Source organism: Ranitomeya imitator, chromosome 4 (genome assembly GCF_032444005.1).
Source record: "Ranitomeya imitator isolate aRanImi1 chromosome 4, aRanImi1.pri, whole genome shotgun sequence".
Taxonomy (NCBI): Eukaryota; Metazoa; Chordata; class Amphibia; order Anura; family Dendrobatidae; genus Ranitomeya; species Ranitomeya imitator.
This window is the reverse complement of record NC_091285.1, coordinates 718,981,011-718,999,522: the sequence shown is the minus strand read 5'-3', so window position 1 is coordinate 718,999,522 and position 18,512 is coordinate 718,981,011. Positions and strand designations below refer to the sequence as shown.

At 49.9% G+C, this 18,512-nt stretch overlaps 1 protein-coding gene across 2 annotated transcripts in view; it reads right to left on the bottom strand.

Annotated features, from left to right (window-relative positions):
• The window catches only part of ACTL6B (actin like 6B), a 90,304-nt gene that overhangs the window by 47,206 nt on the left and 24,586 nt on the right, over positions 1–18,512 (bottom strand). The window contains exons 4-8 of one of the 2 annotated variants that reach the window (XM_069767550.1): positions 9,732–9,832; positions 9,300–9,397; positions 8,608–8,702; positions 8,426–8,532; positions 8,033–8,122 (exon numbers count right to left, since the gene is read on the bottom strand). In XM_069767550.1, the coding sequence (XP_069623651.1) occupies positions 8,033–8,122; positions 8,426–8,532; positions 8,608–8,702; positions 9,300–9,397; positions 9,732–9,832 (491 nt within the window). The remainder of the gene's footprint in view (positions 1–8,032; positions 8,123–8,425; positions 8,533–8,607; positions 8,703–9,299; positions 9,398–9,731; positions 9,833–18,512) is intronic. The other variant, XM_069767551.1, reaches the window with a different exon arrangement.

The following is an 18,512-nucleotide window of genomic DNA, read 5'->3' as shown; positions in this document are numbered from 1 at the left end:
GCGAGGACCCTGCCCTTGCGGGCTTACATTCTACAGGATTATGGGGAAGGAGACAGTAGGTTGTGGGTTGCAGGAGCTCCGGTGTTGGTGAGGCAGTAGCTCCGGTGTTGGTGAGGCGGTAGCTTCGTTGGTGATGAGGCAGCAGCGGGGTCAGTGCAGGCTGTAGGCTTTCCTGAAGAGATGAGTTTTCAGGTTCCGTCTGAAGGATCCGACTGTGGTTGATAGTCGGACGTGTTGGGGCAGAGAGTTCCAGAGGATGGGGGATATTCGGGAGAAGTCTTGGAGGCGATTGGATGAGGAGCGAATAAGTGTGGAGGGAGAAGGAGGTCTTGGGAGGACCGGAGGTCACGTGAGGGAAGATATCGAGAGATTAGTTCAGAGATATATGGAGGAGACAGGTTGTGGATGGCTTTGTAGGTCAGTATTAGCAATTTGAACTGGATACGCTGAGGGAATGGGAGCCAGTGAAGAGATTTGCAGAGGGGGGAAGCGGAGGAGTAGCGAGGAGAGAGATGGATTAGTCGGGCAGCAGAGTTAAGGATGGACTGGAGAGGTGCAAGGGTGTTAGCAGGGAGGCCACAGAAAAGGATGTTGCAGTAGTCAAGGCGGGAAATGATGAGGGCGTGCACAAGCATTTTAGTAGATTGGGGGTTGAGGAAAGGACGGATCCTGGAGATATTTTTGAGCTGGAGGCGACAGGAGGTGGAAAGAGCTTGGATGTGTGGTTTGAAGGACAGGGCAGAGTCGAAGGTTACTCCGAGGCAGCGGACTTCGGGTACAGGGGAAAGCATGATGTCATTGACTGCGATAGATAGGTCAAGTAAGGAAGATTTGTGGGATGGAGGAAAGATGATGAGTTCAGATTTGTCCACATTGAGTTTGAGGAAGCGAGAGGAGAAGAAGGAGGATATGGCTGATAGGCACTCTGGGATTCTGGACAGCAGAGCGGTGACGTCTGGGCCAGAGAGGTAGATCTGAGTGTCGTCAGCATAGAGGTGGTACTGGAATCCATGGGACTTTATGAGTTGTCCCAAGCCAAGTGTATAGATTGAGAAGAGTAGGGGTCCTAGAACAGAGCCTTGGGGGACTCCAACAGAGAGAGGGTGGGATGAGGAGGTAGTATGGGAGTGGGAGACGCTGAATGTGCGGTTGGAAAGGTACGAGGCGATCCAGGAAAGGGCAACGTCTTTGATGCCAAAGGAGGAGAGGATCTGTAGTAGGAGGCAGTGGTCAACTGTGTCGAAAGCAGAGGACAGGTCTAGAAGGAGGAGTACAGAGTATTGTCCAGTAGCTTTGGCGGTAAGTAGGTCGTTAGTGATTTTGGTCAGGGCAGTCTCAGTTGAGTGATGGGGGCGGAAACCAGATTGTAGATTGTCGTACAACAAGTTAGATGAGAGGTGGGAGGAGAGTTCAGCATGGACGTGCTGCTCCAGGAGTTTGGAAGCAAATGGGAGCAGCGATATTGGGCGATAGCTGGACATAGCAGTTGGATCGAGGGTTGGCTTTTTAAGGATAGGCGTGATTGTGGCATGTTTGAACGCAGAGGGGAAGGTGCCAGAAGTTAGTGATAGGTTGAAGAGGTGGGTTAGGGATGGGATAAGTGTGGTGGTGAGGTTGGGGAGGAGGTGGGATGGGATGGGGTCGAGCACACAGGTGGTGAGGTGCGATTTGGAGAGGAGACAATTAAGTCCCCTTCAGTGATGTTGGATAGGGAGGTTATGGGGTTTGGGCATTGGTCTGGTATACAAAGGGGTTGTGGTGGTTGAACAATTAAGTCTTGCCTTGTCTGGTCGATCTTATTTTTAAAGTGTGTGGCAAAGTCCTCAGCAGAGATGAGGGAGGTTGGAGGGGGCAGTGGGGGGCGGAGGAGGGAGTTAAATGTTTTGAATAACTGTTTGGGGTTGTGGGATAGGGAAGATACGAGGGTTGTGAAGTAGGCCTGTTTAGCAGAGGTGAGTGCAGATTTAAAAGCGAGTGTTGCTTGTTTGAATACAGTGAAGTCGTCTTGCGATTGTGTTCTCTTCCAACGCCGCTCCGCAACCCTGAACACTTGCCTTAGCTTTTTGGTGGTGTTATTATGCCAGGGTTGTCTATTGATACGTCGCGCTCTGCCATGGACGAGAGGGGCAACCGTGTCAATAGCTGATGCGAGAGTGGCATTGTAGAAAGCAGCAGCACCGTCTGTGTCGTGGAGTGAGGATATGGATGCCAGCGGTAGGATGGAGTCAGAGAGTGTGTGGGTGTCTAGGTGTGCAAGGTTTCTGCGTGGGTGCGCATGTTGCTGGATATGGATGATTGGTGAGGAGGACAGGGATGAGAAGGTGAGCAGATGGTGGTCGGATAGAGGGAGAGGGGAGGTGGTGAAGTTAGATAGAGAGCAGAGACGGGTGAATACCAGGTCTAGTGTATGCCCATCCGTGTGGGTGGCTGCGGAGGACCACTGAGTAAGTCCAAAGGATGAGGTAAGGGACAGAAGTTTGGAGGCTGTTGACTGAAGGGTATCAATGGGGATGTTGAAGTCACCCATGATGATGGTGGGAGTGTCAGCAGAGAGAAAGTGAAGAAGCCAGGTGGAGAATTGGTCAATAAAGGCAGTGGCCGGGCCCGGAGGTCGGTATATGACGGCCACTTGGAGGTTGGAGGGAGAGTAGATGCGGACAGAATGGACTTCAAAAGAGGGACGGATAAGGGAGGGAAGAGGTGGGATTGGGTTAGAGGTGCAGTTTGAAGAAAGGAGAAGACCCACTCCTCCACCATGTTTGTTGCCGGGTCGAGGGGTGTGGGTGAAGTGGAGGCCTTCGTAACACAGCGCAGCAGGGGAGGCTGTGTCAGAGGGTGTTAGCCATGTTTCTGTGAGGCCAAGGAAGGCAAGATTGCGGGAGAGAAAAAGGTCGTGAATCACATGAAGCTTATTGCAGATTGAGCGGGCATTCCAGACTGCTCCAGAGAGAGGGAGCAGGGGGGTGGGCGTCAGGGGCACGGGTTTTATGTTGGAAAGAGTGCGGAAGTTCATGTTGGATAGGGAGTGATAGGAGGGAGTAGTAATGGGAGGTATGAGATGTGGGGGTCCAGGGATGGGAGATATGTCTCCAGCAGTGAGGAGAAGGAGAGAGAGAGAGCAGGTGGGAGAAAGAGAGTGGCCGACTTGTTTTATGTGTTTGTTGGACAGATTTGAGGTTGAGGAGCAGGTCAGCAGAGGAGGACAGGTGGGGAGGTAAGAGGGAAGGGGAGATGATTATTAGGTTAGGGAGTGCTGGGATTTGTGATAGCGAAGGAGAGAGAGGACTAGTGGAGCAAACAATGTAGGGGCACAGGTAAACATGGCGAAGAAGTAAGATGGGTTAATAGAAAGCTAGATTCAAGTAATAAGAAGTGCTTACTCGGAAGACACACCCAGAAGAAACAGAACATAGAGTGGGGTCCTGACTCCTGCCGTGACTAACTGCCGTTGAAATAACTGCGGCGTCTGTATGCTTAGCTGCCGTGATGCTTTGCTGCAGAGATGCGCGTGACCCCACACACGTGCACCCCTTAAGATGCTACTAAATTTATTGGACTGACTGAAGGATCAGGTGAGAGGGATTGTGGGTCCTTATTTGGGATAAATTAGCAATTGGCCAACACCCCGGGGGAAGTTACAAGATCAAAGGCACTGAGCCTGGCTGCAAACATTTGCTCTAACACCATGAACACAATAATATCTCCTGTGACCCCAGCATGGATGGACAGCAGTAAGTAATACAATGCAACAAATGCATTTAGCATACAGTCAGCAGGGACATTAAAGGGAAGGGTGCAGGATTAGGGGCGGCAGATAATAGCGAGTAGCAGAGATGTTCGTACCATTAAAGGGAAGGGTGCAGGATTAGGGGCGGCAGATAACAGCGAGTAGCAGAGATGTTCGTACCATTAAAGGGAAGGGTGCAGGATTAGGGGCGGCAGATAACAGCGAGTAGCAGAGATGTTCGTACCATTAAAGGGAAGGGTGCAGGATTAGGGGCGGCAGATAACAGCGAGTAGCAGAGATGTTCGTACCATTAAAGGGAAGGGTGCAGGATTAGGGGCGGCAGATAACAGCGAGTAGCAGAGATGTTTGTACCATTAAAGGGAAGGGTGCAGGATTAGGGGCGGCAGATAACAGCGAGTAGCAGAGATGTTCGTACCATTAAAGGGAAGGGTGCAGGATTAGGGGCGGCAGATAACAGCGAGTAGCAGAGATGTTTGTACCATTAAAGGGAAGGGTGCAGGATTAGGGGCGGCAGATAACAGCGAGTAGCAGAGATGTTCAATTCAATAAGACAATGACCCTAAGCACACAGCTAAAATAACTAAGGAGCGGCTTCAGAACAACTCTGTGACCATTCCTGACCGGCCCAACCAGAGCCCTGACCTAAACCCAACTGAGCATTTCTGGAGAGACCTGAAAATGGCGTCCACCAACATTCACCATCCAACCTGACGGAACTGGAGGGGATCTGCAAGGAAGAATGGCCGAGGATCCTCAAATCCAGGGGTGAGAAACTTGTTGCCTCATTCCCAAGAAAACTCATGGCTGTACTAGCTCAAAAGGGGCTTCTACCCAATACTGAGCAAAGGGGCTGAAGACTTATGACCATGGGAGATTTCAGTTTTTTCTTTTTTTTTTATAAATTTGCAAAAATTACTACATTTCTGTTTATTTCAGTGAAGATGGAGGCAGAGTGGACATTAATGAGAAAAAAATGAACTTTACTGAATTTACCAAATGGCTGCAATGACACAAAGAGTGAAAAATTTAAAGGAGTCTCAATACTTTCTGTACCCACTGTAGGTCAGGAATTGTTCGCTTCCACACATTGGTCACGCATTGAGTAGCTCAGGAATTGTTCACTTCCACACATTGGTCAGGCATTGTTTACTTTTGTCGCATTGGTGGGTGTGGACCCACTGCACCATGGGACCGGGTATATCCTGGAGGAGCATGACTAAGCGGCTACATGGTGTTCACTGGAGCTACTGATGAGTCAGGCTTGAGCTGGATTGCACCGGATGGCCTCAGGTTTCATCCGTTTTTTGCCGGATCCGTCGAAAATTCTTTTCCCGGCGGCCGGAGAAAACGTACATAGGAACGTTTTCTTTGTCTGGCAAAAAAACGGCCAGTGATGGATCCAGCGAAAAACGTATGAAAGGTGAGATGATATGATCGAATCTGGCGACCGAATCTGCTTTTTTTACACAAATCATGCATTTTCCATTCAAATCATGAATATTCCATTCTGGTCTCTCTGGTCTCTCTCTCCTCTGTCTCCTCCCCGGAACAGGAAGTCCAAACTCTATCAACGGCTTTAAAAAAAAAAAAAACACGGATCCAGCAAAAAAACTGATCCGTCGCATCAGTTTTTCACAATTTGCGCCGGATCCATTTTTTTCAAAATTCGCCGGATTGTGCCTGTTGGCAAAAAACTGATGTGTGAAAGTAGCCAAAGCCATCCACAACCTGTCTCCTCCATATATCTCTGAACTAATCTCCCAATATCTTCCCTCACGTAATCTCCGATCCTCCCAAGACCTCCTACTCTCCACCACACTTATCCTCTCCTCACCCAACCACCTCCAAGGCTTCTCCCGAATATCCCCATCCTCTGGAATTCCACGCAACACCACCCTTGGATCCTTCAGACGGAACCGAAAACCCATCATTTCAGGAAAGCCTAGAGCCTGCAATAACCATTCTGCCTTCTCACCACCACCCGAGCCACCGCCTCACCATCGCCAGAGCTGCTGCACCCTTGACCTTCTGTCTCTTCCCCATTATCCCATAGAATGTAAGTCCGCAAGGACAGGGTCCTCTCCCCTCTGTACCAGTCTGTCACTGTAAACCTGTTTGCTGTAAACTATATCTGTAACTTGTATATAACCCCTTCTCATGTACAGCATCATGGAATCAATGGTGCTATATAAATAAATAGTTATAATAAATAACATACAACCAAACATGCATACATACAGCCATACACCCACATACAATCATACACCCATATACAATAATACACCCACACATACAACTATACATGCACACATATAACCATACAATCATACACCCACACATACAACCATACACCCACACATGAACCTGTAAGGAAATAGGAAAGTTCTGATTACTTCAATTACACATACGGAGCTCTCAGGTGCAGTTTCCTGTGCCTGCATGTGTAATCGTAATCCCCTCATTTTCCCCTCCCTCAGGAATGTTTATGGCTTGGTGCTGTGAAAGCCAGACTCTATGTAAAACCTCTCTTCCCCCCTCCCACCTGATACTGGCTAAAATTGGTACAGCAAGCATGGGACTCTATTGTACTTTTAAGGTTATGTATATTGGCACCGATCCGGGTTAGAGATAAAAGCATTATATATTCCGGATGTCCATCGAGAGATATATAGCTCTCGGAAATCGCAAGGAGCAAAACCCAACGAGTGCAAGGAGTGGGTTTCTCCGTAAATGGGTCATGTAATTACAGGAAAAAACAAAATCCATCTCACCATACCGACATTCCCAAGAGCTCGGAGCACGGAACCGCTGTGTCAGGGCGTGGACGAACAGGAAAGAGAAGGAGATCCAGCTCAACGAAATAGTGAAAAATCCATAATTTATTTCACTTAAAATATAGTGAAAGGACAAAACATCAGCATACAAAAAAATTAAAACCAAGGTCAACGTGTTTCCGGTGACTAAGCACCCTTAATCATGATTTCGTTGAGCTGGATCTCCTTCTCTTTCCTGTCATGTAATTACACCGTGTTTACACTTAAAAGAATCCCCCTGACGTGGTGCACCTCCTGATCATTGTGTCATTCGTATACAAGGTTCATACAATGAGCTAGGCATAAAAATGGTTTGACACAGCGCTAAGAAAGAGGAAGATTCAGCCCTGAGTGAGGTCATCACAGGGGGAGTGTCTTGGTTTTAGGCTGGGAAATAAGTGAGTGAAGCAGCAGTTTTTCAGTGTCTTTTGTCCGGGGTCTAGCTGCTATACAGATGTGTGATATGCATCTAGATGTGTCGCCCATCCCCCACAGCACATGGTCAGCCATGAGATGAAATGATCTGAACGCAATGTAAGTGTTCTTTTCATCTTTAGTCCCATTTTATTTGTAATTGTACTGTACATACTATACTTGTCTTCTTTATAATATATTTTTATACTTCTGTAAACACTGCCTACCTTTTTTGGAGTAAAATATATCAAATTTACTAGCTTTATCTCTCCTTGCTCTATAACGAACTGTCGCGTCCTCTGAAGTGAATTACGCTACTAATCTGGGTTGCTCCTGACCCATTAATAATGAAGAAATCGGAGCTGGTGGCAGCGAATTTGTCCTGTGCGTTTGGGAGTCTTTGTAGAGACTGGCGGCATTTATAATTACTGTTCCCGCCTGAGTGGGAGTAGTTATATTGCCCTTGCTGCAGTGTGCCCATTAGCCAGTACAAAGTAAGGCAGCCTTTCTGGCTACTAACTATCCTAGGTGCAGTACCCTGTCTGATTTTAGGGTAAGGGGGGCGCCAGAAAGCTGCAGGTTCCAAACCGGAACTGAGAACTGGGATATAGATAAATCCCCTTCAGAAAGAACCAGAGGCAACCAAACAACCCCGGTTCATGACAAATTAAGCACTGCGGAATATGTTGGCGCTATATAAATAAAATAATAATTATTATTATTAGTGTTAGTGATGGGGATGATAAAGGTACCCTCCCCGTGAACTGTGACACATTCATACACCCACACATACAACCATACACCCACATACAATCATACACCCACACATACAACAATACACCCACATACAATCATACATGCTCACACGTAACCATACACCCACACATACAACCATACACCCACACATACAACCATACACCCACATACAATCATACACCCACACATACAACCATACATGCACACATATAACCATACACTCACATTCAATCATAGATGAACACTTACAACCATACACCCACACATCCAATCACACACTCACTCACAATCACACACTCACGTTACTCATGTAGTTTTGCCAGGATTTGGTCACAGCCGGCAGCTTCTCCTTCTTTCTCCAGTTTGGGGGTGATCCTTCCCGCACTGGTTCCTGGATAAAGAGAAGCTGTATACACTCGGTGTGGCCCCTGTATGCCCCCTGTAGCTGTATACCCGCGGTATAGCCCCTGTAGCTGTATACCCGCGGTATAGCCTCTGTAGCTGTATACCCGCGGTATGGCCCCTGTATACCCCCTGTAGCGTTATACCCGCAGTCTGGCCCCTGTAGCTGTATACACTCAGTGTGGCCCCTGTAGCGTTATACCCACAGTGTGGCCCCTGTATGCCCCCTTTAGCTGTATACACTCAGTGCCTCTGTTGTACCCGCGGTGTGGCGCCCCCCTCCTGGCCTCACCTTGGATGCGATCATGTAGGGGGGGATGATTTCCACTCCCATGTCCTGGAATAACTCCCTGCATTGCATCGTGATGAAGTCTCCGGCCAGGGGCGACTTCACAATACCTGCAGCAGAGAAGAGGGTCCGGATCACTGGGATGGGGGGCACACGGCCTGTGCTGGGGGTGTCATGTCACTCACCTTGCTGCAGAACATACCCATCATGCACTGGCAGGGCAGTGGTGTGTGTTGCTCCGCTGTCTAGTACCAAACCTGTGGATCTGCCATTTGCAAAACTACAGAGAAAGGTTAAGGAACCAGAATGAGCAGAGCACCGCCCCCGAGCTTCACCCTGCAGAGCACCGCCCCCGAACTTCACCCTGCAGAGCACCGCCCCCGAACTTCACCCTGTAGAGCACCGCCCCCGAACTTCATCCTGTAGAGCACCGCCCCCGAACTTCATCCTGTAGAGCACCGCCCCCAAACTTCATCCTGTAGAGCACCGCCCCCGAACTTCACCCTGCAGAGCACCGCCCCCGAACTTCACCCTGTAGAGCACCGCCCCCGAACTTCACCCTGTAGAGCACCGCCCCCGAACTTCATCCTGTAGAGCACCGCCCCCGAACTTCATCCTGTAGAGCACCGCCCCCAAACTTCACCCTGTAGAGCACCGCCCCCAAACTTCATCCTGTAGAGCACCGCTCTTGAGCTTCACCCTGCAGAGAACCGCCCTTGAGCATCACCCTGCAGAGAACCGCCCTTGAGCATCACCCCTGAGAAGCCTCCTGCAGCGCATCGCCCCTGAGAAGCCCACTCCAGAGCATCATCATAGGACATCACCCTCAATATCCCACGAGATGTGGCAAGTGTGCAGCATCCGCTGGGCAGGATACGCGGTGAGGACGGCCGTCTTACACAGGAAGAATGCGGGGATATTGTAGTGCTCAAACATCAGCTCTGTCAGCTTCTCACGCTTCGCCCGGGCATTCCACTGCAAAACAAGACACAAAATAAGCACCGCACTGTGGGGTGATAGTGATACCGAAGGGTCGGCTCCACCCCTGAAGGGTGATAGTGATACTGGGAGTCGGCTCCACCCCCTGCAGGGTGATAGTGATACTGGGAGCCGGCCCCACCCCCGGCAGGGAGATAGTGATACAGGGGCGGCTCCACCCCCTGCAGGGTGACAGTGATACTGGGGCGGCTCCACCCCCTGCAGGGTGACAGTGATACTGAGGCGGCTCCACCCCCTGCAGGGTGATAGTGATACTGGGAGCTGGCCCTGCCCCCTGCAGGGTGACATGTAGGGAGCACCAGTTACTCACGGGGGCCTCAGACATGAGGATGGGGTGCAGCGCGGGCTCCGACTTCAGGTGCCTGGTGAAGGTGTGGTCCAGGATGGCCTGAAAGGCGTCCCAGTCTTCTACTGTGGAGGGCAGAGGTGATACGCGGTGAGGCTCAGATACAGGGCGTGTGATGCAGCACAGACACAGCCGTCACCATCAGCGCATTTTTACAGCACCCACTGAACGTTTGTGAACCCGTCAGAATTCTCCAGATTTCTGCATAAATTTGACCTAAAACCTAACCAAAATCAAAGAAATGAGCAAAAAATCTGAGACTTTGTCATTAAGTGACCGGATATAACATGTCTATGAGCGGCAAAAGTATGTGAACCCTCAGGATTAGCTGGTCATGTGCAGGTGACATTGGAGTCTGCTGTTTTCAATCAATGGGACGACGGTCGGGTGAGAGTGGGCGACCTGTTATATATAAAGCTCAGGATCTATCGGCCCGATGTTTATAACCTGTATAACTATGGCACTATGTTTGTGGAAGTGTCCCATGGCACAAACCAAGGAGACGTCTATAGAAGAGATGTTGGTGCTCACCGGGGAAAAGGCTACAAAACCATCTGTGAAGATTTCGGACTCCAACAATCCACAGTCAGTTTGTGTATAAATGGTCGAAATTTGGGGCCATTATTACCTTCCTCAGGAGCAGGCGACCAAAAAACATCACTCCAGGGGGAAGGCGAATAGTAACCCACGAGATCACAAAGAAACCCAAGGTCACCTCTAAGCAACTAAAGGACTCTCTGACATCAGCTGGTGTCAATGTTCATGAGGAGCACACAAGACAACAATGGTGTGCAAGGCAGGATTGCAAGGTGAAAGCTGCTACTCTCCATGAGAACATTGTTGCACTGGACAAGTCAGAAGGTCCAGGACCAATGTTCTGTGGACGAGACCAAAATGGAAACTTCTGGTATAAAAGAAAGTTATGTCTGGAGAAAGGAAAACCGCATTACAGGATACAACCTCCTCCGTCTGTGACTCATGGTCATGGTGGCATCAGGACTGGACTGGATCTGGGCCAGGATGGTCGATGAATTTATATTAGTAAGTTGTAAAGAAAATTGTCCGGACTTGTGCCCATGAGTCTTAAATAGCAGACAAGGGAATGTGCGGCCCAATTCAGGATGGCACAGGTATGAGGACATTAATGAAAGCGCAGCCCGACCTTGGTGATGCTGCAGACGCAGATTCCACCACGATATTTACCTCACTTAAAATACGTAACTGATGAAGGTCGCTGTTTATGACCGAAACATTTTGCTGTTACTGCATTTGGAATAAACACACCGCTTGCATTTACTACAAGTTGAGTGCCAGGTTTTTGTTACATGTTACCAAGGTTTTGGAACCTACCTGAGCACCACCCCTGGGAGCTGTGCACACGCTTTTTTTGACACTGACACGGACGTCACACTGACATCACAGGGATGTCCCAATGACACAGACGTCACATGGACACGGACGTCACGCTGACATCACAAGGACGTCACAATGACACAGGCGGCACACTGACAGCATACAGACGTCACACGGACACGGACGTCACACTGACACGGACGTCACACTGACACGGACGTCACATGGACACGGACGTCACGCTGACATCACAAGGACGTCACAATGACACGGACGGCACACTGACAGCATACAGACGTCACACGAACACGGACGTCACACTGACACGGACATCACATGGACACGCACGTCACACTGACATCACAGGGACGTCACACTGACATCACAGGGACGTCCCAATGACACAGACGTCACACTGACACGGACGTCACACGGACACGCACGTCACACTGACATCACAGGGACGTCACACTGACATCACAGGGACGTCACAATGACACAGACGGCACACTGACAGCATACAGACGTCACACGAACACGGACGTCACACTGACACGGACATCACATGGACACGCACGTCACACTGACATCACAGGGACGTCACACTGACATCACAGGGACGTCCCAATGACACAGACGTCACACTGACACGGACGTCACACGGACACGCACGTCACACTGACATCACAGGGACGTCACACTGACATCACAGGGACGTCCCAATGACACAGACGTCACACTGACACGGACGTCACACGGACACGCACGTCACACTGACATCACAGGGACGTCACACTGACATCACAGGGACGTCACAATGACACAGACGGCACACTGACAGCATACAGACATCACACGGACACGGACGTCACACGGACACGGACGTCACACTGACAGCACAAGGACGTCACAATGACACAGACGGCACACTGACAGCATACAGACATCACACGGACACGGACGTCACAATGACACGGACATCATACGGACACGGACGTCACACTGACATCACAAGGACGTCACAATGACACGGACGGCACACTGACAGCATACAGACGTCACACGGACACGGACGTCACACTGACACGGACGTCACACGGACACGGACGTCACACTCACAGCACAAGGACGTCACAATGACACAGACGGCACACTGACAGCATACAGACATCACACGGACACGGACGTCACACTGACACGGACATCATACGGACACGGACGTCACGCTGACATCACAAGGACGTCACAATGACACGGACGGCACACTGACAGCATACAGACGTCACACGGACACGGACGTCACACTGACACGAACGTCACACGGACACGGACGTCACACTGACAGCACAAGGACGTCACAATGACACAGACGGCACACTGACAGCATACAGACATCACACGGACACGGACGTCACACTGACACGGACATCATACGGACACGGACGTCACACTGACAGCACAAGGACGTCACAATGACACAGACGGCACACTGACAGCATACAGACATCACACGGACACGGACGTCACACTGACACGGACATCATACGGACACGGACGTCACGCTGACATCACAAGGACGTCACAATGACACGGACGGCACACTGACAGCATACAGACATCACACGGACATGGACGTCACACTGACACGGACGTCACACGGACAAGGACGTCACACTGACAGCACAAGGACGTCACAATGACACGTACGGCACACTGACAGCATACAGACATCACACGGACGTCACACTGACACGGACGTCACACGGACACGGACGTCACACTGACAGCAGCAGGATGTCACAATGACACGTACGGCACACTGACAGCATACAGACATCACACGGACATGGACGTCACACTGACACGGACGTCACACAGACACGGACGTCACACTGACAGCACAAGGACGTCACACTGACACGGACGGCACACTGACAGCATACAGACATCACACGGACATGGACGTCACACTGACACGGACGTCACACAGACACGGACGTCACACTGACAGCACAAGGACGTCACACTGACACGGACGGCACACTGACAGCATACAGACATCACACGGACACGGACGTCACACTGACATGGACGTCACACGGACACGGACGTCACGCTGACATCACAAGGATGTCACAATGACACGGACGGCACACTGACAGCATACAGACATCACACGGACACGGACGTCACACTGACAGCACAAGGACGTCACAATGACACGGACGGCACACTGACAGCATACAGACATCACACGGACACGGACGTCACACTGACACGGACGTCACACGGACAGCACACGGACGTCACACTAACGTATCCAGTTCTGGTTTCTCCGGTGCAGGAATCACCAGGATGTGTGCCGGGGTCTGACTAACACCAGGTGAGACCCCCACGATACAGGTGGGGGCAGCACTGATGCCAAATACTGACGGTCCAGCCACCCCCCCCCCAGTCATGGAGGGGCTGAGTAGTATTAAACCTGCGGCCGGATGGAGCTTGTGTTGGACGCCAGTCACACAGGTATGTGTGGTGCACGGTGTCAGCTCACAGACTACTGTTAGATCAGCCAGCTGCCCAGCGCTATATAAGTGCCCCCCACAATAAGACGCCCCTCTGTGGATTCGGAGGTTGATGACTGTCTGCATCAATTTGTGGCACCGGTGCTGCCCCCGCCAGTATCACGGGGGTCTGCCTGTCGCCCTCTGCTGCTGCATTGGTATCTCCCCTGCTCTTGGTGACACCGCATCTTTTTCCGTTTTTTAGCAAAACAACGACGCAAAGACACAAGTCACTTTGCAGATGAATAAAGAAGAAGTTCTGCAGCTGCCAAGTCACATCCCATCCTTCATCCAGAGCTGAAGAGAGACGTTCGTGGGAGAAAACCACCAACATCAGAGGAGAAGCTGATTTATAGGGAGAATGCGGCGAAAACGCCTCCATCCAAAGGGCCGGAGTAATCGGCCATTACCGGGGAGGTTAAGATGCCGTCATTGCTGTACGAGGGACACAGCAGACACCGAGCCAAGGAGTCACATACTTTTATCAAAGGTGATACTGGAGCATTTCCCTCATTATAAAATGACAAAGTCTCAGATTTCTGATTCATTTCTTTAGTTTGCTTCTTTTTCTACAGTTAGGACTTCTGTAAATCTGATGGAAAATATGGAAAATCCTGAAGGGTCCACAAATATTGAGACACAAATTTTATCTAGACTGAAAAGTGCTCAGAAGCCTGCAGCCACAAACAGCCGCCACTAGAGGGAGCACTGAGAACGGGTCACTATTATCTACAGCCACCACTAGAGGGAGCACTGAGAAAGGATCACTACTATCTACAGCCACCACTAGAGGGAGCACTGAGAAAGGATCACTACTATCTACAGCCACCACTAGAGGGAGCACTGAGAACGGGTCACTATTATCTACAGCCACCACTAGAGGGAGCACTGAGAAAGGATCACTACTATCTACAGCCACCACTAGAGGGAGCACTGAGAAAGGATCACTATTATCTACAGCCACCACTAGAGGGAGCACTGAGAAAGGATCACTACTATCTACAGCCACCACTAGAGGGAGCACTGAGAACGGGTCACTATTATCTACAGCCACCACTAGAGGGAGCACTGAGAAAGGATCACTACTATCTACAGCCACCACTAGAGGGAGCACTGAGAACGGGTCACTATTATCTACAGCCACCACTAGAGGGAGCACTGAGAAAGGATCACTACTATCTACAGCCACCACTAGAGGGAGCACTGAGAACGGGTCACTATTATCTACAGCCACCACTAGAGGGAGCACTGAGAAAGGATCACTACTATCTACAGCCACCACTAGAGGGAGCACTGAGAAAGGATCACTACTATCTACAGCCACCACTAGAGGGAGCACTGAGAAAGGATCACTACTATCTACAGCCACCACTAGAGGGAGCACTGAGAACGGGTCACTATTATCTACAGCCACCACTAGAGGGAGCACTGAGAAAGGATCACTACTATCTACAGCCACCACTAGAGGGAGCACTGAGAACGGGTCACTACTATCTACAGCCACCACTAGAGGGAGCACTGAGAAAGGATCACTACTATCTACAGCCACCACTAGAGGGAGCACTGAGAACGGGTCACTATTATCTACAGCCACCACTAGAGGGAGCACTGAGAAAGGATCACTACTATCTACAGCCACCACTAGAGGGAGCACTGAGAAAGGATCACTACTGTCTACAGCCACCACTAGAGGGAGCACTGAGAAAGGATCACTACTATCTACAGCCACCACTAGAGGGAGCACTGAGGACGGGTCTATACTATCTACAGCCACCACTAGAGGGAGCACTGAGAACGGGTCTATACTATCTACAGCCACCACTAGAGGGAGCACTGAGAACGGGTCACTATTATCTACAGCCACCACTAGAGGGAGCACTGAGAAAGGATCACTACTATCTACAGCCACCACTAGAGGGAGCACTGAGAAAGGATCACTACTATCTACAGCCACCACTAGAGGGAGCACTGAGAACGGATCACTACTGTCTACAGCCACCACTAGAGGGAGCACTGAGAAAGGATCACTACTATCTACAGCCACCACTAGAGGGAGCACTGAGAACGGGTCACTATTATCTACAGCCACCACTAGAGGGAGCACTGAGAACGGATCACTACTGTCTACAGCCACCACTAGAGGGAGCACTGAGAAAGGATCACTACTATCTACAGCCACCACTAGAGGGAGCACTGAGAACGGGTCACTATTATCTACAGCCACCACTAGAGGGAGCACTGAGAAAGGATCACTACTATCTACAGCCACCACTAGAGGGAGCACTGAGAACGGGTCACTATTATCTACAGCCACCACTAGAGGGAGCACTGAGAAAGGATCACTACTATCTACAGCCACCACTAGAGGGAGCACTGAGAACGGATCACTACTGTCTACAGCCACCACTAGAGGGAGCACTGAGAAAGGATCACTACTATCTACAGCCACCACTAGAGGGAGCACTGAGAACGGGTCACTATTATCTACAGCCACCACTAGAGGGAGCACTGAGAAAGGATCACTACTATCTACAGCCACCACTAGAGGGAGCACTGAGAACGGGTCACTATTATCTACAGCCACCACTAGAGGGAGCACTGAGAAAGGATCACTACTATCTACAGCCACCACTAGAGGGAGCACTGAGAAAGGATCACTAGTATCTACAGCCACCACTAGAGGGAGCACTGAGAAAGGATCACTACTGTCTACAGCCACCACTAGAGGGAGCACTGAGAAAGGATCACTACTATCTACAGCCACCACTAGAGGGAGCACTGAGGACGGGTCTATACTATCTACAGCCACCACTAGAGGGAGCACTGAGGACAGGTCTCTACTATCTACAGTCACCACTAGAGGGAGCACTGAGGACAGGTCTCTACTATCTATAGTCACTAGGGTTGAGCGAAACGGGTCGAACATTTTCAAAAGTCGCCGACTTTTGGCTAAGTCGGGGTTTCATGAAACCCGATCCGACCCCTGTGCGGGGTCGGCCATGCGGTACGCGACTTTCGCGCCAAAGTCGCGTTTCAATGACGCGAAAAGCGCCATTTCTCAGCCAATGAAGGTAAACGCAGAGTGTGGGCAGCGTGATGACATAGGTCCTGGTCCCCACCATCTTAGAGAAGGGCATTGCAGTGATTGGCTTGCTGTCTGCGACGTCACAGGGGCTATAAAGAGGCGTTCCCGCCGACCGCCATCTTACTGCTGCTGATCTGAGCTTAGGGAGAGGTTGCTGCCGCTTTGTCAGAAGCAGGGATAGCGTTAGGCAGGGTCCATTAACCACAAAACCGCTTGTGCTGCAGCGATTTGCACTGTCCAACACCACCCTCGGTGTGCAGGGACAGTGGAATTTTTTTTTTTTTTTTTTTTCCCCTCAGCGCTGTAGCTCATTGGGCTGCCCTAGAAGGCTCCCTGATAGCTGCATTGCTGTGTGTACGCCGCTGTGCAAACCAACTGCTTTTTTCAAAGCACAAATCCTCTTGTTCCTTCCTTTCTGCACAGCTATCTTTTTTGTTTGTCCACACTTTTTATTTCATTTGTGCATCAGTCCACTCCTTATTGCTGCCTGCCATACCTGGCTGAGATTACTGCAGGCAGGGAGATAGTAGCTGCCTGCCATACCTGGCTGAGATTACTGCAGGCAGGGAGATAGTAATTGTAGGACATTCCCTGTTTTTTTTTTTTTTTTTTTTTTGGTGGGAGATTAAGATTGGCAATTTGGCATTTCTGCTAGAGTGCCATCCCTGTGTGTGCCATCTCTCTCACATAGTGGGCCATAGAAAGCCTTTTCATTTTTCTGTATTTTTTTTTGTGGGGTGTATAAATTCTCCCTGATAAAAATACAGTGGGAGATTAATATTGGCCTTTGGGCTTGTGTGCCAGTCCTGAGTGTGCCATCTCTCTCACAAATAGTGGGCCATAGAAAGCCTATTTTATTTTTTTTTGGGTTTTATAAATTCTCCCTGAAAAAAAGGGAGATTAATATTGGCCTCTGGGCTTCTGTGCCAGTCCTGAGCGTGCCATCTGTGCCAGTCCTGAGCGTCCCATCTCTCTCACAAATAGTGGGCCATAGAAAGCCTATTTAATTTTTTTTTTGGGTTTTATAAATTCTCCCTGAAAAAAAGGGAGATTAATATTGGCCTCTGGGCTTCTGTGCCAGTCCTGAGCGTGCCATCTGTGCCAGTCCTGAGCGTCCCATCTCTCTCACAAATAGTGGGCCATAGAAAGCCTATTTAATTTTTTTTTTGGTTTTATAAATTTTCCCTGAAAAAAGGGAGATTAATATTGGCCTCTGGGCTTGTGTGCCAGTTGTGAGCGTGCCATCTGTGCCAGTCCTGAGCGTGCCATCTCTCTCACAAATAGTGGGCCATAGAAAGCCTATTTAATTTTTTTTTTGGTTTTATAAATTTTCCCTGAAAAAAGGGAGATTAATATTGGCCTCTGGGCTTGTGTGCCAGTTGTGAGCGTGCCATCTGTGCCAGTCCTGAGCGTGCCATCTCTCTCACAAATAGTGGGCCATAGAAAGCCTATTTAATTTTTTTTTTGGTTTTATAAATTTTCCCTGAAAAAAGGGAGATTAATATTGGCCTCTGGGCTTGTGTGCCAGTTGTGAGCGTGCCATCTGTGCCAGTCCTGAGCGTGCCATCTCTCTCACAAATAGTGGGCCATAGAAAGCCTATTTAAATATTTTTTTGGTTTTATAAATTCTCCCAGAAAAAAAGGGAGATTAATATTGGCCTCTGGGCTTCTGTGCCAGTCCTGAGCGTGCCATCTGTGCCAGTCCTGAGCGTCCCATCTCTCTCACAAATAGTGGGCCATAGAAAG